Source organism: Microplitis mediator, chromosome 2 (genome assembly GCF_029852145.1).
Source record: "Microplitis mediator isolate UGA2020A chromosome 2, iyMicMedi2.1, whole genome shotgun sequence".
Lineage (NCBI taxonomy): Eukaryota > Metazoa > Arthropoda > Insecta > Hymenoptera > Braconidae > Microplitis > Microplitis mediator.
The window spans coordinates 721467-741005 of NC_079970.1; the positions used below are offsets into that span (position 1 = coordinate 721467).

A 19539-nucleotide genomic window follows, 5' to 3' on the forward strand; every position below is an offset into this window, starting at 1 on the left:
AAAAACTCATGCGCAGCTCCGTTTTAGGTCTTGGTGGGGGTATTTATCAATCACCAACGTAACCCCATACCACCATACCTTGTACGTTGGCCCATACTCCAGTCTGGTTCTATACAGTATACGTGGTGCGCGTATTTTCTTTATATTACCAATCGATAAAAAACCGAAACAAAAACATTGTCAAGTGCTGCGGTAATCGGAGTCTCAAAATATTGAGTCGATAATTTATATTTATTCAAAATATCTCTGTGAAAAAATAAACAATTTCCTACGCAAAGAAAATCAATCTAATTAAAAGTGAAATAGTTGTGATAAATCAAGGCGTGGGAGTCTGGTAAATCCTCGGCAAGTTTGGTGTTGATCGTCACAGCCGAGTTCGACGTCGGCCATTTCCCGTCATCTTTCATACCGAGAAATACGTTTCCAAACATTGAATTTTTTTTTATTTTATAAATTACGATCTAAGTAAACTAGACCATGCTTAGTCTAAATGAGCAGCCACCAGGGCCCTTGTGGCTGAAAAGTCCACCGGTATCATTTAATATATATTCGTCGACGAATCCTGACATGGTTGCAGTATTCTATTTTCCTCTTAAAGACGCATATTCTGATTCGTATAAAGATAATAATCTTGAAACATTTAAAAAGCAATTAGTGGTAAGTACTTTTGCTTAGAATCATTTAAATCCCATTTCTCGGGTCGCATTTTGCAATTATCATTTATTTTCGATATAATTATAATTACATTCCATTATTTTTACATTATAGGATTTGAAAATTCTTAAGGGTGAAGTAAAATCAATGGACTACATTGATGACGAAGATGATGTAATTCGTATTGATTCTGAACACGAATTCATGGAAGCACTTAAAGTAAGTAATTATTTATGATCCTGAAGTTAGCCGACAATTAAAAATTTTCGGATTTTTTTTTTTTCAACAAATAAATTACAAACAAAAAAATCTAAAAATTTGCACATGTAGATAATTTAAAAAACTATGTGCGCAATTTTTTGAAACATTTTTTTTTTTATTATTTATTGTTTCAAATAAATTTCAAAAATTATTAGACGTCAGTTAACTTCAGTATCATGATTATTTATTATTCAGTTTAATTATTAATTTCTCAGGTAATTTAATATATATATTTTTTTTTTAAATTTAAAGTTCGCTCGAGCGTATAAAGAGAAAACTGGCCAGAGTGTTTTTCTGCTGATTGATGAAAAATCAGAGGAAGAGGTCACCGAAAGCGCCATGATTCCTAGTGACGATGACCCAGCAGAATCGATTGTAGAAGAAGTTATGGGTACCCGCAAGATAACTCACGATAAATCAAAGAGGAAAGGTTTTGCTGTGGGAAGTGGGTTGAAGGCTAGAAGCTTGAAGGAAAAGAGGAGATACAAATCAGCCAAAGTTGATGATAAATTGGAACCAAGTGCTTGCTGCCAAAAATATTTAGAAAAGGTAAGAGATTAAATTAATTACGGTTTAATTTATTTATTGATTGTAGGATTTTTTGTTTCAATGATTTATTGTATTTGTTTCAGTTTAAGCAAGAAATAGTTGCTGAAGTGACGAAAAATGTAATGAAGAAAGTAGCCAGTGCTTTTAATATAGCAGATCTTGATGTCGATGCTGCCAAAGAAACGCCAGAGGAAGAAACATGCCACCAACCGGATGCTGGACAATCCTGCTCCATCTCCGACACCAAGACACAAGCAAAGCACATTGAGAATATTGTTGATTCACCAAAGAAAAGAGCTGATATCCTCAGCGAGGCTTTTCATCTAGAATCGAAGGCCGCTTTGCTCCGACTGTCTGTTGAACCGAGAGCAGGTCGTCCAATAACTTATGCAGAAACAGCGGCTAAGGATAAAACACTTGATCGAGAGTATTCCATTCACAAGGTACCAAATTATCCCCATCATCCAGCTTCCTACGGGCCAAACCCACTAGGACGTTATTTCCCGTCACTTCCCATGGTCCCGCCATTCTATTCATCATATAATCCAATGCCATATATACGTCCGGGAAGCATCATGGGACCTTCAGGACTACCCCCCTTTCCAAGTCTTAACAGCGCCCAGTATTTAAATGACTATATGAAACAGTACGCACCGATATGCCGTCCATCACCCCATGCTTCAGTTCCTGCTCCCGCGCCAGCTCTCGCACCAGCACCAGCTCCAGCTCCAGCTCCAGCTTCACCTTCAGCTGAAGAAAAGAATGGTGACAGCCAGAAAAAGAAACCTAAGATAACAGATTACGTGGTACTAAATCGTGATGATTTAACAGAAGAACAAAAGAATTTACTTGAACAGGCTAAAAAAATTAAGTTTAAGAAGTCAAATGCACTGGAAATAAAGTCAACGATTAAAAAAATGACAACACCTTCTCCGAAAAAATCAAGCTCTTCAAAAATTAAAAACAAGAATAAAATGGAAAAAGAGTTGATGATGAACGTTAAGAAAATGTACAACATTAAAATAGACGATCAAGTCCAAAAGACGAGCGGATGCAAAAGGAAATCCCGGTCAACTGACGAAATTCTCAATCTATGGGCAACTAGGTGTTCATTGTTGAATCATGTACCCGGTACAGAAAAATTTAATCCGGAGAGAGCGCTCAATTCGAACTTAGAAAACCTGGGAATTTACGCTTGGCCGCCATCAGACTCAGTTAAAGGCGAAGACAGGGAGGCTAAAGTTGTAAAGGATGCTGTCGAGGACAAAGAGATTGAAGACAATGATGAAAAAAATTTTGATCAGGATGAACAGTCCTCCAGTGACGACGCCAGTACGCTTTCAGAAACAAGTAATTTGTCTATACCCAGTGAAACTAATAATTTTGAGCTCGTCTATTATGATAAAGACACCAATGACTTTGGTATTAAAGATGATAAACCCGATTATGTGGAATTTATGAAAAAGTATTCTCCGGCAGTCTTTATGTCAGCTGGCCTAGGCTGGCCAGCCACTCAGTCTGGAAATAAAATCAAAGAAGTGGAAAACGAGGCTAGTACTGGGTCAGGCTCAAAACCTCTAAAACAATCTGATGAACCTAAAAAAGAAGTACGTTTCGAAGTAGAGGTCGAAGACATTGGACCGGATGAGTCTGAAGAATTGATCCCTGAATTAAATAAACGTTCTGGTGGTGGTTATTCGTTTGTAAGCGAGACGTTACCTAAAGCTGAAGAAAGTATTACAGAAAGCACAGCTAGTGCTGATGAAAAAAATACTGAGAAAGAAAAGAGCAGCCAACAATCCCAAGAGCAATCTCAGCAGAGCTCAGAATTTAATCATCAACGTAATTTATGTCCTTCTCTTAGTCAGCTCAATGCAGGGTCTAGCTGCGAGACACAGTATCCAGAAAAACCTACCACTGGAACCAAAAGTAAATCAGAAAAAAAATCTAAAGATAAAGAGAGTCAACAAAAGCGCCCAAGTTACTCAGAAACAGTTCCAAATGTATCAGCTCACTGCTTCGTTATGAAATCATCAGCCGAAAATGTTCAAGCATCAAAACTGTTGAAGGCCGACGAAAAATTAAAGAAAGCAGAAAAACAGTTGAAGGAGTACCAGAAAAAATGTAAAGAAGCTGAAAAAAAGTCCAAGTCGGCCCAAGATCAATCGTCACGAAGCAAGACTGCTCGTGATGATTATGTTAGAAGTAGTTTTTGTTACCCTGAAATGCCAACCAACAAACCCGGTTATCCGCCGCACCCTACAAATGCTTGTTATTCAAGCGCCAAAAGCAGTCCTAAGCACAATTACCCATATGTATGTGAACCTCCCAGAAACTTTTTTAGTCTCTATGATCCCGGCTTCGTCGATCTTCCTCCAACTGCTAGCAAACCCAGACTCTCTTTTCCAGATTACTCTGAACCAATGCCTGTAGTGTTCCCACCACCTTCACCTTACCCACCAAACATGCCACCATTAACTTCCAATACAAGACCGAATCCACTCGGTCCCAGCGCTACTGATCCTCCAACAAATCTTGGGCAGGGATTCTTTCCTCGTCCTCCACCTCCTTTCAATCCTTGTCACATACCCAGAAACGGCATGATGTACTCAAGAAATCCAGGAAGCGATTTTGATCCCTCACAGTCATTCCCCGATACAATCGCCCACGAAGCTGCAACTCAGGCTTTCGTCCATGCTCGCCAAGCTGTCAGCAGTTACATCAAAAATCAGGTAAACTTTTGAATTAATTAACCATCCAAATGGATTTTGAATTATTTTTAATATTAATAATAATAAATACTAACAATTGTTTTTTATTTTTCTTACAGCTGAACAACAACAAACCTTAAGTCTACTGCATTTACCTGATGGGCTTTCCATCTTTTTACGTTTGTTTTATATTTCTTTAATATAATTACTGCAACATATAACATTATAATAAAAATTATAATCTATAATCTCTCTGAAATTACTATTTGTAAAAGTATTTAAATGTAGTATTACAATTACATTATCATTTTATGTCTACTTGATATCAAGTAAATATTATCATTTTTTAATTTAGATTAATCTAAATTTAACTGTATCACGATATATCTCATAAATGTATGACTTTCTTTTAAAATAAAGTACACAAAAGTAAAAAAAAAGATTTTGTAATTTTATTTTTAAAAATAATTATGAATCACAAAACATTTTATTATGAAATGAAAAATATCAATGTCATTGATAAATACCTATATACAGTTATTTAAAAACTTATAATTACAGACAATTAACTTATAAATCAACAAGTAAACAACATTCTTAATCTTGGATAATAATACAGCTTAAAAAATAATACAAAATGAATTTATTCATCATTTTTTGTAAAAGACAAATTATTTTCTCCATAGTCTTTAAGTGTCGTGCCGTTACTTGTGTCAGTGATCTCATCATCACTATCATTGACGACAATGTATCTATAGAATTTGGCCATGACTGCAAATATCATCATGTCGACGATCATAAGTCCAGCGAAAAGGAAAAATTCTTTTGCCTGATAAAAAAAAACATGATTAATTATCATCACCGTCATTAATAATTAATAAATGGAAGTGAGTAATCAGCAAATATCCGGTGGTATTAATTAATTATAGGTCAAAGACATCGACATTTAATTAAATATCAACTGACCTGTCTATCGAAAATTTTTGCTTCAGCAACTATCACAACAATGAGATTACCGAAGGCAACAGTAAACAGCCAACCGGCTTGCAGCAAAGATTTCATGCTGACGGGTGCCTGAGTAAATGCAAACTCTAATCCTGTAACTGAGAACATCACTTCGCCCGTGGTGATGATGATGTACTGAGGAATCAACCAGAGGATGTGCATTGAATTCGGCTGAGTTACTGTCACTATTTTAGCTGTCATTAATTCTTCGGACGCGTAAACCTGAACGGTATAAACGCCGCCCATATGTAATACTATTTCGCTGCTGACTCCGTTTACTTTGACTCTGTAAGTTCCTGGATCAAGAGGAACGAAGAGCGAGTGCTCGACTTTGCCAGTCACTACTGATTTATAAAGAATTTTATCTTTACTATTTAATATTTGTACAATTGCTGGAGTGTCCAGAGCATTGTATGTAAGTACCCGTACTGCTGGATTTCCAATTTCTGTTTTATTTACATGGTCTTCGTATTCATATGGACTAGAATCAGGTATCAAAGCGTAGGACATCGCTTTCTTTTCAATCAGATTTAAAAATCCTGGTGAAAATAATAATTCATTTTTAATTTTGGGTTTCAAAATATAATTTGGTGTTTTTTCTTACCGCGATTTAATTTTTCAAAACCACACTTTGAAAAATTTGCCTCGTATTCGATTGATTTATCATCAATTGTATTTATATTTGTGTCTTGCCACATTGCAAATGGCGATATATCGAAAGATTGATTATTATTTAATTTAATTCCTATATCACAATTGTTTGGATTGAACAGCCTCAATTGCGCCAATCCGCTGGACGGTAATACTGGATATGTTTTCTACAATAATAATAATAATAAATTATCGGCTTTATTGGAATGAGTGATTAATTAATTAATTTATTAAATAGTCACCTCGAGTTGCAGTTCCACGATACCGGAAACAATAAACGCGAGACCGGCGAGAAACCCACCGGTGACCATTTTCTTTAATGGCGTATTTATAAATTTAATTTTAGCCATTAAAGGATAAATACAAGTCTCAAAAATGGGAATGAATATAACGATGAATAGTGGATTGACAACTTGCATTTGGTCGGCTTTTAGAACGAAATTCCCGATCTGGCCATCCATCCTCGTCGCCTGGAATGTCCACCGCGATCCCTGTTGGTCGTATAGTGCCCAAAAAAATGGCAATGGAATAAAAAGTTTGAGAACTTTAAGCGTTGACTTTATGTCAGATATCAACTTTGCGTCGTATTTATCATCCGCGTGATCTAGCCAGTGATCACGAGTTATTTTTCTCTCGTTCATTTTTTTATAAATCGCATGCTATAATCAACAATCGATTCACAAATTAATAAATAATCTATTGATTAATATATTTTTTTTTTAAGTAATTAACTCACATAAATACATTTGGTGACATTCAAAATAACATTTCCTTCAGGTTTCTTCATTCTGTACATCGGTTTTCCAAGTACAAAAATAACTGCCAAGTAAAAAATAATCAATCTATTAATATTTTTACCGTAGTAAATAAATAATGAAATTTTGACTAATTACCGATTGATGAAATCATCAAAATGGCCGGAACAAGAAATGCAACAGAGTAACAAGTTTGGTCACCAAAACATTTAACGCCATGACGCAGTTCTGGAGTAGCAAACGTCGAGATCAACGATCCCAAATTAATAGCAAAGTAAAAAACAGAGAAAAACATTCCCAAATATTTTTCCTGCTGGGGGAGAATAAATTGGTCCCCACCAAAAGCCGCGACGCATGGTTTTATTCCACCGGACCCCAGCGCAATCAGAAGCAAACCCAGGATTGAAAACTCTCTGCAAACAATATATTGCAATACAAATTACGTGTAACATTAAAAATATTACCAGTGTCATATAATTCAATCACGTAAACAGTCGTTAACTATTTTCCAATTACTCATATATCACTCGTAATTTAATTGCGTGATAACGATATATTTTCAAAAACTAATTATATTTTACAACAAATGCACACTGTTAAACATTTATTTACAAAATATTATACATTGTTATTTTATTTTAATTTTTCTTATTTTAAAATTTAAAGTTACGTAAAAAACAAGTATATAAATAAGTTCATTTATATTTTATATTCAAGAGTAATTTAAAATTTTTAACTTCAAGTAATTCAATTTATATTTTCAGGAGAAATTTTAACAGTGCAATGCATTCAATATGTAATCCAAGTTTATCATTAAAATATATAAGTTTTTTTATAGAATTACATAATGAATCGCAATTAGGAACGGAGAAATCTGCCCGGTAAGTGGGACATGCCCTTGAAATAAAAGATAATCCTCACCTGATAGGCAGCCCAAATGTCGGCGCGGCACTCGCCGATAGTAAAAGTTGTCCAATTGCATAAACGATACTTAAATACAGAATGGTCCTGAACTTGCCGAGTAATGAGTCTGCGATAATTGCACCAATTAACGGGAAAAAGTACACAAACATTGTGAAAGTATGATAAATAACTGTAGCCGTGTCATCACTGTACTCTAATTTTGAACTCAGGTACAATGACAGTATTGCTAGTAAAACAATTAATACAAACATTCAGTTAATTGAACACATATATACACAGAAAAAAAGGATTTCTTGGCGCAAACAATTTTTTCTTGTTCTAAGAAAATTTTTACTTGACCCAAGAAATTTTTTGTATTATAAAGTGAAAACAAAACTTTTCTTGGGGTAAGAAAAAATTTTCTCGGAACAAGAAAAAAATTTTTTAGGCGAGAAAAAAATTCTTCAGCCAAGAAAAATTTTTGTCTTCAATTCATAATACAAAATATTTCTTGCGCCAAGAAATTCTTTTTTTCTGTGTATGTATCCGGTAAAAATATATCTATGTTTTTTATTAATCTAGATTACTTACTTCGCATTCCATAGTAAGAAAATCGTTCACAGAATTCATTACTGACAATAAAGAATACGGACTTTGGATATTTAAGTTTCTAAAATTAATAATTATTATTTTTAAAATTTATTTGATTAATGATGAGGTAATTAGACATAAATAACTAAATATTAATTATATTAGTGTGATAGTGAAAAATATTTATAAACTCAATATTTATAATTGCGATTTTATTTTTATTCAAAAATTCAACGACGCATTAACAATTGCAATAACAATTATTATCGGTTACTTTGTACGATATTTGCATTGAAGTATAATATAAAAAAAATATATAACTGTAGATAAATATTTAGGTGGATAGAAAAAAAAGATTGGAATTTTTTGAAATCTCGGGATTTAATGATGAGAGAAAATATACGTGACAGAACTCATTAAAACAATTCAATACAATTCTTCAAGCATTTAAACACGGATTCATTGCCTTTCCTGTCAAGTACTTGACCTCATACCGAGAACAAATAGATATTTATATAAATATATGTATGTATTCATACACAGGCTACATTGGGACCCAAGATTTCGTTTAGTTTGTAAAGCAGAAAAAAAAGGATACCAGACATATATTTATGGTACCATTAAAATAATATCGCGGATATCTTCAACCATATCTTCAAAACTAATTTTTTTTATCTTGTTAATATAACGATTTAGATTAACTCTAATTTTATCAATTACTCTGATTAAATCTTGAGTAGATTTTCATTTACAAAAATTATTTTAGAAAACGTGTTTTTTTTTCTTAATTCAATTACAAATTCATATTTTTTCATAGCGTTGATACAACTGAGTTTACAAAACAATTAATAACACAACATTCGATAACTTGTCATACATTTATATATATATATATATTTATAATTATAATTACGATTATTTTGTCAACCGGTTAATTTTTTTTTCAACAGCAATTAGTAGTTGACACTTAAAATTATTCATTATTTTTATAAAATTATGCCCAAAAATTACCTTCGTCCGTTTTTCTTCATCAATATTCATGATAAATTATTTAAGTGCAACTTGGAGTAAAATAACTTCTCAATAAACTTTCACTTTGAATTGTTACTTAATATGAACTCAATTTAATATCAGTAGTCAACGAATTTAAAAAATGTTTCTTAGGTAAGAAAAGAATCGAAATTTCTCTGTTAAAAATTTTGGTAACGGATTGAAAGCGACTTCAAAAAACGATGTAACTCAAAAAAATGGATAAGCGAGACATAGTTGTGCTTACAATGACGATGAAAACGCGACTGACTTTAATTCATGTGACAAAGATTGTAACCAATACACGTATATGAGTCGTGGGTAAGAAGGAACAGAGTCAAAGTTGTCATTATAACGAAGGCCAATACAATACGAGTATCTTCGTGGGGATACTGATATGATCAACTGTCATCAGACAGCATCGCGATGTGATGGTTTTTAAAAACTCAGGCTATTAAAACAGAACTGATGTCTTCAATTGGAGACAAATTGTCATCAGTTAGTATTGATATTAATGTTAGATTGTATATGTCTTGACTCGAGAGAAAGTTTTATTAAATCTCAGACACTCTGATATAATTTATAGATAAGATTGTGTCATTGATACACTCACGTTTTAAAATATATCCTCTCAAGTGTCAATGAAGCGTAAAGAAGTAATATCACTCAACATAATAATTATACTGCCACTATTTATTTTTATAATTGAGGCCAATGACTTGTAAAATAAATTAATACCAAAGATTTTTATTTATTTACTTTAATATTTTTTAGTAAACTTATTTTTAACTTTATGTGCTAACAAAAAATTCATAAATATTTATTTATAATTTTTATTGGTAATAAATATTTACTACTTCTCTGCTTTAATTTTGGAATAAGTAAATATTTATATTTTATGTAGAAATAAAACTGTTTATTTTTTTAAATAAAATTCATCTTATCTTCGATTGGAAAAAAAAATTCATACCTGATAAATAAATTTTTCTTTACTTTCATCCAATAATAAATTTCGTTCCATGATAAAAGTTATTAGTTTCAGTTTTTATTTAAAAATACTTGTAACTGTTTTATTAAAAGTTTAAAAAAATAATAATAATAGTTAATAATAATGTAGAACGGGAAGTATTTTGCGAGAATGTGGCAACTAGATAATTACTTTAAACTCTTGGAATTACCCGCAGTTGCATTATATCTGCAATCGCTCAACAATTTTACACAATAACTATTTAAATTTATAACACTTTATCGATGGCTATTAACTAAAATTACCATTTTTTTATGTCACCTAACTATTTTTACTGCTCGATAAAAATTTTTTATTTACGCTTAAATACCGAAAGTTGACTTTAAATGTAAGGAAAATATTGTTTTGAATGCAAGGCTACTTTTGTTATCTTTTACAAATTTAACTGCAATTATCGATAGCGAACAATTATTTTAGTCAAGAAGATAAGACAATTTTAAAGGCCAGAAAACCAATTAATTGTCGTACAAATATCAATAATTAGTGTCAATTTATTTCAATCTATAAATTATCAAACGTACAAATGATACAAAATAAAGAAAATTATTAAAACACTTCTTAAGTAATTGAGTATGTGCGCAGATCTGATGGGTTTTTAAATCAAAGGATGATGCGAAGGTCATTTATTAATAAATATTAAATGTAAAACGTGTGAAAAAAATTAATTACTGTGCAATGTAACAAATGATAGATAACTTACAGAAATTAATTGAATTAAAAATACATAATTAAATTTTTTATCTTATCCCAATTTTTTAAACTTCGTACCTGACATAATTTAAGATTAAAAGTAATTTTATTATAAATAAATTAATAAATTGAAGATTAATTACAATAAATGTAATTAATTTTATTTTAATTGTAAAAAAAAATGTATTAAACTTTATTTTTTAATTAAAATAAATTTTTAAAAATTACCTCATTAGAATCGTTTTCAGTTCCAATACTTTCTTCAGAATCTAAAATAATCAATTAATTAATAAGAAGAATCTTTGAAGAATATGCAATTTATTTGATAAATTGTAATCATTACCGGGTTCTTCCGTTACCCGCTGCATAATTATTAATAATTAAATTACAAAAATAAAAAAAAAATAAATTGACTTATTTAATTAAAAAACTAGACTGTTTCGCAGCAATCGTTGAGGATAAACTGCAAAGAGATATTATTGATACGACAGATACTAAAAGCTTAAATATGAGCTGCGCATCTTATCTTTGAAAAAAATTTTCATCGTTTTATTGAATCAATCATTTGATTTTATCGTAATACTGATAATATTATGACTCTAGCTGTTCAGTATTTTATTTATTATTAACATATTAATGTTTATCAACTGTAATCATTTTTTTAACTTCCCGCTAAGAAAATTTAAAATTTTCAAAAATTCAGAAAGTTATTGGTTTCGGTCCGATTTGCAAAAACCGAATTTCTATCAGATTTTGACGTTTTGAGGTTCTAGGAAGCTACCCTGACTAATTTCACGATGATGTCCGAGTGTATGTAGGTGTGTACGTCCGTACGTATGTATGTAAATATTCATAACTCTTGAATGGATGAACCAATTTTGGTCTTTGAGGTGTCATTCGACGAGGTTTGTTAATATCTTAAAGGTCTAAAAATTTGAGCTTAATCGGTTGGGTGCGTTCGGAGATATTTCAAAAATGTTTTATTCGGATAACTTTTAATTTGCTCAATAGATTGATTCCAAAATCTAATCAGCTCTAAAACTTTATAAGCTGCGTCGAATGCCACCTCAACCATCAAAATCGGTCAATTCGTTCGTGAGATATCGTGGGAGGAAGAAATGCTAAAAAATGTTTTTTTAGAAAACAATGACATACAATAACTTGACATACATTTTTCGCGGGATTTTTCAAGTTGACAAGACGCCATCTTGTGGCGCAAACAAAAATGATCACCATCTATTAGATCTTCCTGTACTGAGCTATCGTCGGGTGGTATGTTGACCGTTATATATTGTATCGTCGTACCGGTCGTACCTTCACGGGTGTCGGTAGTCTCATTATCACTATCATTGGCGGTAATATAATTATTGAATTTGGCCATGATTTCAAAAATCATCATGTCGACGTCATTCATAAGTACCTATATACAATTACTTGAAAACTTACAGGCAATTAACTTATAAATCAACAAGTAAACGACATTCTTAATCTTGGATAATAATACAGCTTAAAAAATAATACAAAATAAATTTATTCATCATTTTTTGTGAAAGACAAATTATTTTCTCCATAGTCTTTGAGTGTCGTACCGTTACTCTTATCAGTGATCTTATCATCACTATCATTGACGACAATGTATCTATAGAATTTGGCCATGACTGAAAATATCATCATGTCGACAATCATAAGTCCAGCGAAAAGGAAAAATTCATTTGCCTAAAAAAAAAAAAACATAATTATTAATCAATAATTAATAAGTAAAAGTAAGTAATCAGCAAATGCCCGGTAACATTAATTAATTATAAGTCAAAGTCATCTAAATTTAATAAAATATCAACTGACCTGTCTATCGAAGATTTTTGCTTCAGTAACTATCACGACAATGAAATTACCCAAGGCAGCAGTAAACAACCAACCGGCTTGCACTAAAGATTTCATGCTGATGGGAGCCTGAGTAAACGCAAACTCGAATCCTGTAATTGCAAGCATCACTTCGCCTATGGTGATGATCACGTATTGAGGAATCAACCAGAGGATATGCATTGAATTCGGCTGAGTTACTGTCACTATTTTAGCTGTAGTTAATTCTTTAGACGCGTATGCCTGGACGGTATAAACGCCGCCCATATGTAATACTATTTCGTTGCTGACTCCGTTCACTTCGACTCTGTAATTTCCTGTATCAAGAGGAACGAAGAGCGAGTGCTCGACTTTGCCAGTCACTACTGATTTATAAAGAATTTTATCTTTACTATTTATTATTTGTACAATTGCTGGAGTATCCAGAGTATTGTATGTAAGTACCCGTACTGCTGGATTTCCAATTTCTGTTTTATTTACATGGTCTTGATATTCATATGGACTAGAATCAGGTATCAAAGCGTAGGACATCGCTTTCTTTTCAGTCAGATTTAATAATCCTGGTGAAAATAATAAATTATTATCGATTTTGGGTTTTAAAATATAATTTAATTTTTTTGCTTACCGCGATTTAATTTTTCAAAACCACATTTTGAAAAATTTGCCTCGTATTCGATTGATTTATCACCAATTGTATTTATATTTGTGTCTTGCCACATTGCAAATGGCGATATATCGAAAGATTGATTATTATTTAATTTAATTCCTATATCACAATTGTTTGGATTGAACAGCCTCAATTGCGCCAATCCGCTGGACGGTAATACTGGATATGTTTTCTACAATAATAATAATAATAAATTATCGGCTTTATTGGAATGAGTGATTAATTAATTAATTTATTAAATAGACACCTCGAGTTGCAGTTCCACGATACCGGAAACAATAAACGCGAGACCGGCGAGAAACCCACCGGTGACCATTTTCTTTAATGGCGTATTTATAAATTTAATTTTAGCCATTAAAGGATAAATACAAGTCTCAAAAATGGGAATGAATATAACGATGAATAGTGGATTGACAACTTGCATTTGGTCGGCTTTTAGAACGAAACTCCCGATCTGGCCATCCATCCTCGTCGCCTGGAATGTCCACCGCGATCCCTGTTGGTCGTATAGTGCCCAAAAAAATGGCAATGGAATAAAAAGTTTGAGAACTTTAAGCGTTGACTTTATGTCAGATATCAACTTTGCGTCGTATTTATCATCCGCGTGATCTAGCCAGTGATCACGAGTTATTTTTCTCTCGTTCATTTTTTTATGAATCGCATGCTAAAACCAACAATCAATTAACAAATTAATAAATAATCAATTGATTAATTATTTTTTGTAAAAAAAACTAACTCACATAAATACATTTGGTGACATTCAAAATAACATTTCCTTCAGGTTTCTTCATTCTGTACATCGGTTTTCCAAGTACAAAAATAACTGCCAAGTAAAAAATAATCAATCTATTAATATTTTTACCGTAGTAAATAAATAATGAAATTTTGACTAATTACCGATTGATGAAATCATCAAAATGGCCGGAACAAGAAATGCAACAGAGTAACAAGTTTGGTCACCAAAACATTTAACGCCATGACGCAGTTCTGGAGTAGCAAACGTCGAGATCAACGATCCCAAATTAATAGCAAAGTAAAAAACAGAGAAAAACATTCCCAAATATTTTTCCTGCTGGGGGAGAATAAATTGGTCCCCACCAAAAGCCGCGACGCATGGTTTTATTCCACCGGACCCCAGCGCAATCAGAAGCAAACCCAGGATTGAAAACTCTCTGCAAACAATATATTGCAATACAAATTACGTGTAACATTAAAAATATTACCAGTGTCATATAATTCAATCACGTAAACAGTCGTTAACTATTTTTCAATTACTCATATATCACGTAATTTAATTGCGTGATAACGATATATTTTCAAAAACTAATTATATTTTACAACAAATGCACACTGTTAAACATTTATTTACAAAATATTATACATTGTTATTTTATTTTAATTTTTCTTATTTTAAAATTTAAAGTTACGTAAAAAAACAAGTATATAAATAAGTTAATTTATATTTTATATTCATGAGTAATTTAAAATTTTTAACTTCAAGTAATTCAATTTATATTTTCAGGAAAATTTTAACAGTGCAATGCATTCAATATGTAATCCAAGTTTATCATTAAAATATATAAGTTTTTTTATAGAATTACATAATGAATCGCAATTAGGAACGGAGAAATCTGCCCGGTAAGTGGGACATGCCCTTGAAATAAAAGATAATCCTCACCTGATAGGCAGCCCGAATGTCGGCGCGGCACTTGCCGATAGTAAAAGTTGTCCAATTGCATAAACGATACTTAAATACAGAATGGTCCTGAACTTGCCGAGTAATGAGTCTGCGATAATTGCACCAATTAACGGGAAAAAGTACACAAACATTGTGAAAGTATGATAAATAACTGTAGCCGTGTCATCACTGTACTCTAACTTTGAACTCAGGTACAATGACAGTATTGCTAGTAAAACAATTAATACAAACATTCAGTTAATTGAATACATATATATGTATCCGGTAAAAATATATATATGTTTTTTATTAATCTAGATTACTTACTTCGCATTCCATAGTAAGAAAATCGTTCACAGAATTCATTACTGACAATAAAGAATACGGACTTTGGATATTTAAGTTTCTAAAATTAATAATTATTATTTTTAAAATTTATTTGATTAATGATGATGTAATTAGACATAAATAACCAAATATTAATTATATTAGTGTGATAGTGAAAAATATTTATAAACTCAATATTTATAATTGCGATTTTATTTTTATTCAAAAATTTAATGACGCATTAACAATTGCAATAACAATTATTATCGGTTACTTTGTACGATATTTGCATTGAAGTATAATATAAAAAAAATATATAACTGTAGATAAATATTTAGGTGGATAGAAAAAAAAGATTGGAATTTTTTGAAATCTCGGGATTTAATGATGAGAGAAAATATACGTGACAGTACTCATTAAAACAATTCAATACAATTCTTCAAGCATTTAAACACGGATTCATTGCCTTTCCTGTCAAGTACTTGACCTCATACCGAGAACAAATAGATACTTATATAAATATATGTATGTATTCATACACAGGCTACATTGGGACCCAAGATTTCGTTTAGTTTGTAAAGCAGAAAAAAAAGGATACACCAGACATATATTTATGGTACCATTAAAATAATATCGCGGATATCTTCAACCATATCTTCAAAACTAATTTTTTTTATCTTGTTAATATAACGATTTAGATTAACTCAAATTTTATCAATTACTCTGATTAAATCTTCAGTAGATTTTCATTTACAAAAAATTATTTTAGAAAACGTATTTTTTTTTTTTCTTAATTCAATTATAAATTCATATTTTTTCATAGCGTTGATACAACTGTGTTTACAAAACAATTAATAACACAACATTCGATAACTTGTCATACATTTATATATATATATATATATATATATTTATAATTATAATTACGATTATTTTATCAACCGGTTAATTTTTTTTTCAACAGCAATTATTAGTTGACACTTAAAAATATTCATTATTTTTATAAAATTATACCAAAAAAATTACCTTCGTCCGTTTTTCTTCATCAATATTCATGATTAATTATTTAAGTGCAACTTGGAGTAAAATAACTTCTCAATAAACTTTCACTTTGAATTGTTACTTAATATGAACTCAATTTAATATCGATAGTCAACAGATTTAAAAACAGAATGTGTTGAGGTAAAAAAAGAATCAAAATTTCTCTATTGAAAATTTTGGTAACGGATTGAAAGCGACTTCAAAAAACGATATAACTCAAAAAAATGGATAAGCGAGACATAGTTGTGCTTACAATGACGATGAAAACGCGACTGACTTTAATTCATGTGACAAAGATTGTAACCAATACACGTATATGAGTCGTGGGTAAGAAGGAACAGAGTCAAAGTTGTCATTATAACGAAGGCCAACACAATACGAGTATCTTCGTGGGGATACTGATATGATCAACTGTCATCAGACAGCATCGCGATGTGATGGTTTTTAAAAACTCAGACTATTAAAACAGAACTTATGTCTTCAATTGGAGACAAATTGTCATCAGTTAGTATTGATATTAATGTTAGATTGTATATGTCTTGACTCGAGAGAAAGTTTTATTAAATCTCAGACACTCTGATATAATTTATAGATAAGATTGTGTCATTGATACACTCACGTTTTAAAATATATCCTCTCAAGTGTCAATGAAGCGTAAAGAAGTAATATCACTCAACATAATAATTATACTGCCACTATTTATTTTTATAATTGAGGCCAATGACTTGTAAAATAAATTAATACCAAAGATTTTTATTTATTTACTTTAATATTTTTTAGTAAACTTATTTTTAACTTTATGTGCTAACAAAAAATTCATAAATATTTATTTATAATTTTTATTGGTAATAAATATTTACTACTTCTCTGCTTTAATTTTGGAATAAGTAAATATTTATATTTTATGTACAAATAAAACTGTTTATTTTTTTAAATAAAATTCATCTTATCTTCGATTGGAAAAAAAAATTCATACCTGATAAATAAATTTTTCTTTACTTTCATCCAATAATAAATTTCTTTCCATGATAAAAGTTATTAGTTTTAGATTTAATTTAGAAATATTTGTAAATGTTCTATTAAAAGTTTAAAAAAATAATAATAATAGTTAATAATAATGTAGAACGGGAAGTATTTTGCGAGAATGTGGCAACTAGATAATTACTTTAAACTCTTGGAATTACCCGCAGTTGCATTATATCTGCAATCGCTCAACAATTTTACACAATAACTATTTAAATTTATAACACTTTATCGATGGCTATTAACTAAAATTACCATTTTTTTATGTCACCTAACTATTTTTACTGCTCGATAAAAATTTTTTATTTACGCTTAAATACCGAAAGTTGACTTTGAATGTAAAGAAAATATTGTTTTGAATGCAAGGCTACTTTTGTTATCTTTTATAAATTTAACTGCAATTATCGATAGCGAACAATTATTTTAGTCAAGAAGATAAGACAATTTTAAAGGCCAGAAAACCAATTAATTGTCGTACAAATATCAATAATTAGTGTCAATTTATTTCAATCTATAAATTATCAAACGTACAAATGATACAAAATAAAGAAAATTATTAAAACACTTCTTAAGCAATTGAGTATGTGCGCAGATCTGATGGGTTTTTAAATCAAAGGATGATGCGAAGGTCATTTATTAATAAATATTAAATGTAAAACGTGTGAAAAAAATTAATTACTGTGCAATGTAACAAATGATAGATAACTTACAGAAATTAATTGAATTAAAAATACATAATTAAATTTTTTATCTTATCCCAATTTTTTAAACTTCGTACCTGACATAATTTAAGATTAAAAGTAATTTTATTATAAATAAATTAATAAATTGAAGATTAATTACAATAAATGTAATTAATTTTATTTTAATTGTAAAAAAAAATGTATTAAACTTTATTTTTTAATTAAAATAAATTTTTAACAATTACCTCATTAGAATCGTTTTCAGTTCCAATACTTTCTTCAGAATCTAAAATAATCAATTAATTAATAAGAAGAATCTTTGAAGAATATGCAATTTATTTGATAAATCGTAACCATTACCGAGTTCTTCCGTTACCCGCTGCATAATTATTAATAATTAAATTACAAAAATAAAAAAAAAATAAATTGACTTGTTTAATTAAAAAACTAGATTGTTTCGCAGCAATCGTTGAGGATAAACTGCAAAGAGATATTATTGATACGACAGATACTAAAAGCTTAAATATGAGCTGCGCATCTTATCTTTGAAAAAAATTTTCATCGTTTTATTGAATCAATCATTTGATTTTATCGTAATACTGATAATATTATGACTCTAGCTGTTTTGTATTTTATTTATTATTAACATATTAATGTTTATCAACTGTAATCATTTTTTTAACTTCCCGCTAAGAAAATTTAAAATTTTCAAAAATTCAGGAAGTTATTGGTTTCGGTCCGATTTGCAAAAACCGAATTTCTATCAGATTTTGACGTTTTGAGGTTTTAGGAAGCTACCCTGACTAATTTCACGATGATGTCCGAGTGTATATAGGTGTGTACGTCCGTACGTATGTATGTAAATATTCATAACTCTTGAATGGATGAACCAATTTTGATCTTTGAGGTGTCATTCGACGAGGCTTGTTAATATCTTGAAGGTCTAAAAATTTGAGCTTAATCGGTTGGGTGCGTTCGGAGATATTTCAAAAATGTTTTATTCGGATAACTTTTAATTTGCTCGATGGATTGATTCCAAAATCTAATCAGCTCTAAAACTTTATAAGCCGCGTCGAATGCCACCACAACCATCAAAATCGGTCAATTCGTTCGTGAGATATCGTGGGAGAAAGAAATGCTAAAAAATGTTTTTTTAGAAAACAATGACATACAATAACTTGACATAGATTTTTCGCGGGATTTTTCAAGTTGACAAGACGCCATCTTGTGGCGCAAACAAAAATGATCACCATCTATTAGATCTTCCTGTACTGAGCTATCGTCGGGTGGTATGTTGACCGTTATATATTATATCGTCGTACCGGTCGTACCTTCACGGGTGTCGGTAGTCTCATTATCACTATCATTGGCGGTAATATAATTATTGAATTTGGCCATGATTTCAAAAATCATCATGTCGACGTCATTCATAAG

At 30.7% G+C, this 19539-nt stretch overlaps 3 protein-coding genes across 8 annotated transcripts; 1 reads left to right on the forward strand and 2 right to left on the reverse strand.

Moving 5' to 3' along the window:
- Positions 1–93: 93 nt before the first annotated feature.
- On the forward strand, positions 94–4599 carry LOC130678467 (uncharacterized). The gene is made up of 5 exons (XM_057485680.1): positions 94–657; positions 769–873; positions 1168–1464; positions 1548–4196; positions 4295–4599. Exons 1-5 carry the CDS (start codon positions 478–480, stop codon positions 4313–4315), a joined length of 3252 nt encoding a protein of 1083 aa, XP_057341663.1. The 5' UTR covers positions 94–477; the 3' UTR covers positions 4316–4599.
- A 75-nt stretch (positions 4600–4674) lies between these two features.
- Positions 4675–12240, reverse strand: LOC130678468 (peptide transporter family 1-like). Of its 4 annotated transcripts, none has more exons than XM_057485681.1 (10): positions 11997–12240; positions 11055–11095; positions 8081–8159; positions 7508–7736; positions 6725–6999; positions 6568–6650; positions 6074–6490; positions 5785–5998; positions 5142–5719; positions 4675–5004 (listed from the first exon to the last, which is right to left on the reverse strand). In XM_057485681.1, exons 1-10 carry the CDS (start codon positions 12238–12240, stop codon positions 4819–4821), a joined length of 2346 nt encoding a protein of 781 aa, XP_057341664.1. In that variant the 3' UTR covers positions 4675–4818. The 4 variants fall into 4 exon arrangements, with proteins under 4 accessions (XP_057341664.1, XP_057341665.1, XP_057341666.1 ...); XM_057485682.1 differs by lacking the exon at positions 11997–12240 and adding an exon at positions 11170–11329; XM_057485683.1 differs by lacking the exons at positions 11055–11095; positions 11997–12240 and adding an exon at positions 10080–10838.
- On the reverse strand, positions 12226–19505 carry LOC130678470 (peptide transporter family 1-like). Of its 3 annotated transcripts, XM_057485685.1 has the most exons (10): positions 18466–19505; positions 18351–18391; positions 15359–15437; positions 15032–15260; positions 14251–14525; positions 14094–14176; positions 13601–14017; positions 13312–13525; positions 12669–13246; positions 12226–12542 (listed from the first exon to the last, which is right to left on the reverse strand). In XM_057485685.1, the coding sequence occupies exons 1-10, from the start codon at positions 18488–18490 to the stop codon at positions 12357–12359; spliced, it is 2127 nt and encodes a 708-aa protein (XP_057341668.1). In that variant the 5' UTR covers positions 18491–19505; the 3' UTR covers positions 12226–12356. The 3 variants fall into 3 exon arrangements, with proteins under 3 accessions (XP_057341668.1, XP_057341670.1, XP_057341671.1); XM_057485687.1 differs by lacking the exons at positions 18351–18391; positions 18466–19505 and adding an exon at positions 17376–17969; XM_057485688.1 differs by lacking the exons at positions 18351–18391; positions 18466–19505 and adding an exon at positions 16385–17165.
- Between the last annotated feature and the right edge of the window lie 34 nt (positions 19506–19539).

What these genes read in the sequence shown, in the direction of transcription:
- LOC130678467 (XM_057485680.1), top strand. Translation starts at nt 478, where the DNA reads ATGCTTAGTCTAAATGAGCAGCCACCAGGGCCCTTGTGGCTGAAAAGT. An exon ending in CATTTAAAAAGCAATTAGTG is followed by an intron (nt 658 to 768) that starts GTAAGTACTTTT and finishes TTTACATTATAG; the next exon opens with GATTTGAAAATTCTTAAGGG. An exon ending in GCCAAAAATATTTAGAAAAG is followed by an intron (nt 1,465 to 1,547) that starts GTAAGAGATTAA and finishes TATTTGTTTCAG; the next exon opens with TTTAAGCAAGAAATAGTTGC.
- LOC130678468 (XM_057485681.1), bottom strand. Translation starts at nt 12,240, where the DNA reads ATGAATGACGTCGACATGATGATTTTTGAAATCATGGCCAAATTCAAT. An exon ending in TCGTGGAACTGCAACTCGAG is followed by an intron (nt 5,999 to 6,073) that starts GTGACTATTTAA and finishes TTATTATTGTAG; the next exon opens with AAAACATATCCAGTATTACC. An exon ending in TTTTGAAAAATTAAATCGCG is followed by an intron (nt 5,720 to 5,784) that starts GTAAGAAAAAAC and finishes TATTTTCACCAG; the next exon opens with GATTTTTAAATCTGATTGAA.
- LOC130678470 (XM_057485685.1), bottom strand. Translation starts at nt 18,490, where the DNA reads ATGCAGCGGGTAACGGAAGAACTCG. An exon ending in TTCTTACTATGGAATGCGAA is followed by an intron (nt 15,261 to 15,358) that starts GTAAGTAATCTA and finishes TTGTTTTACTAG; the next exon opens with CAATACTGTCATTGTACCTG. An exon ending in TTTGATGATTTCATCAATCG is followed by an intron (nt 14,177 to 14,250) that starts GTAATTAGTCAA and finishes TTTACTTGGCAG; the next exon opens with TTATTTTTGTACTTGGAAAA.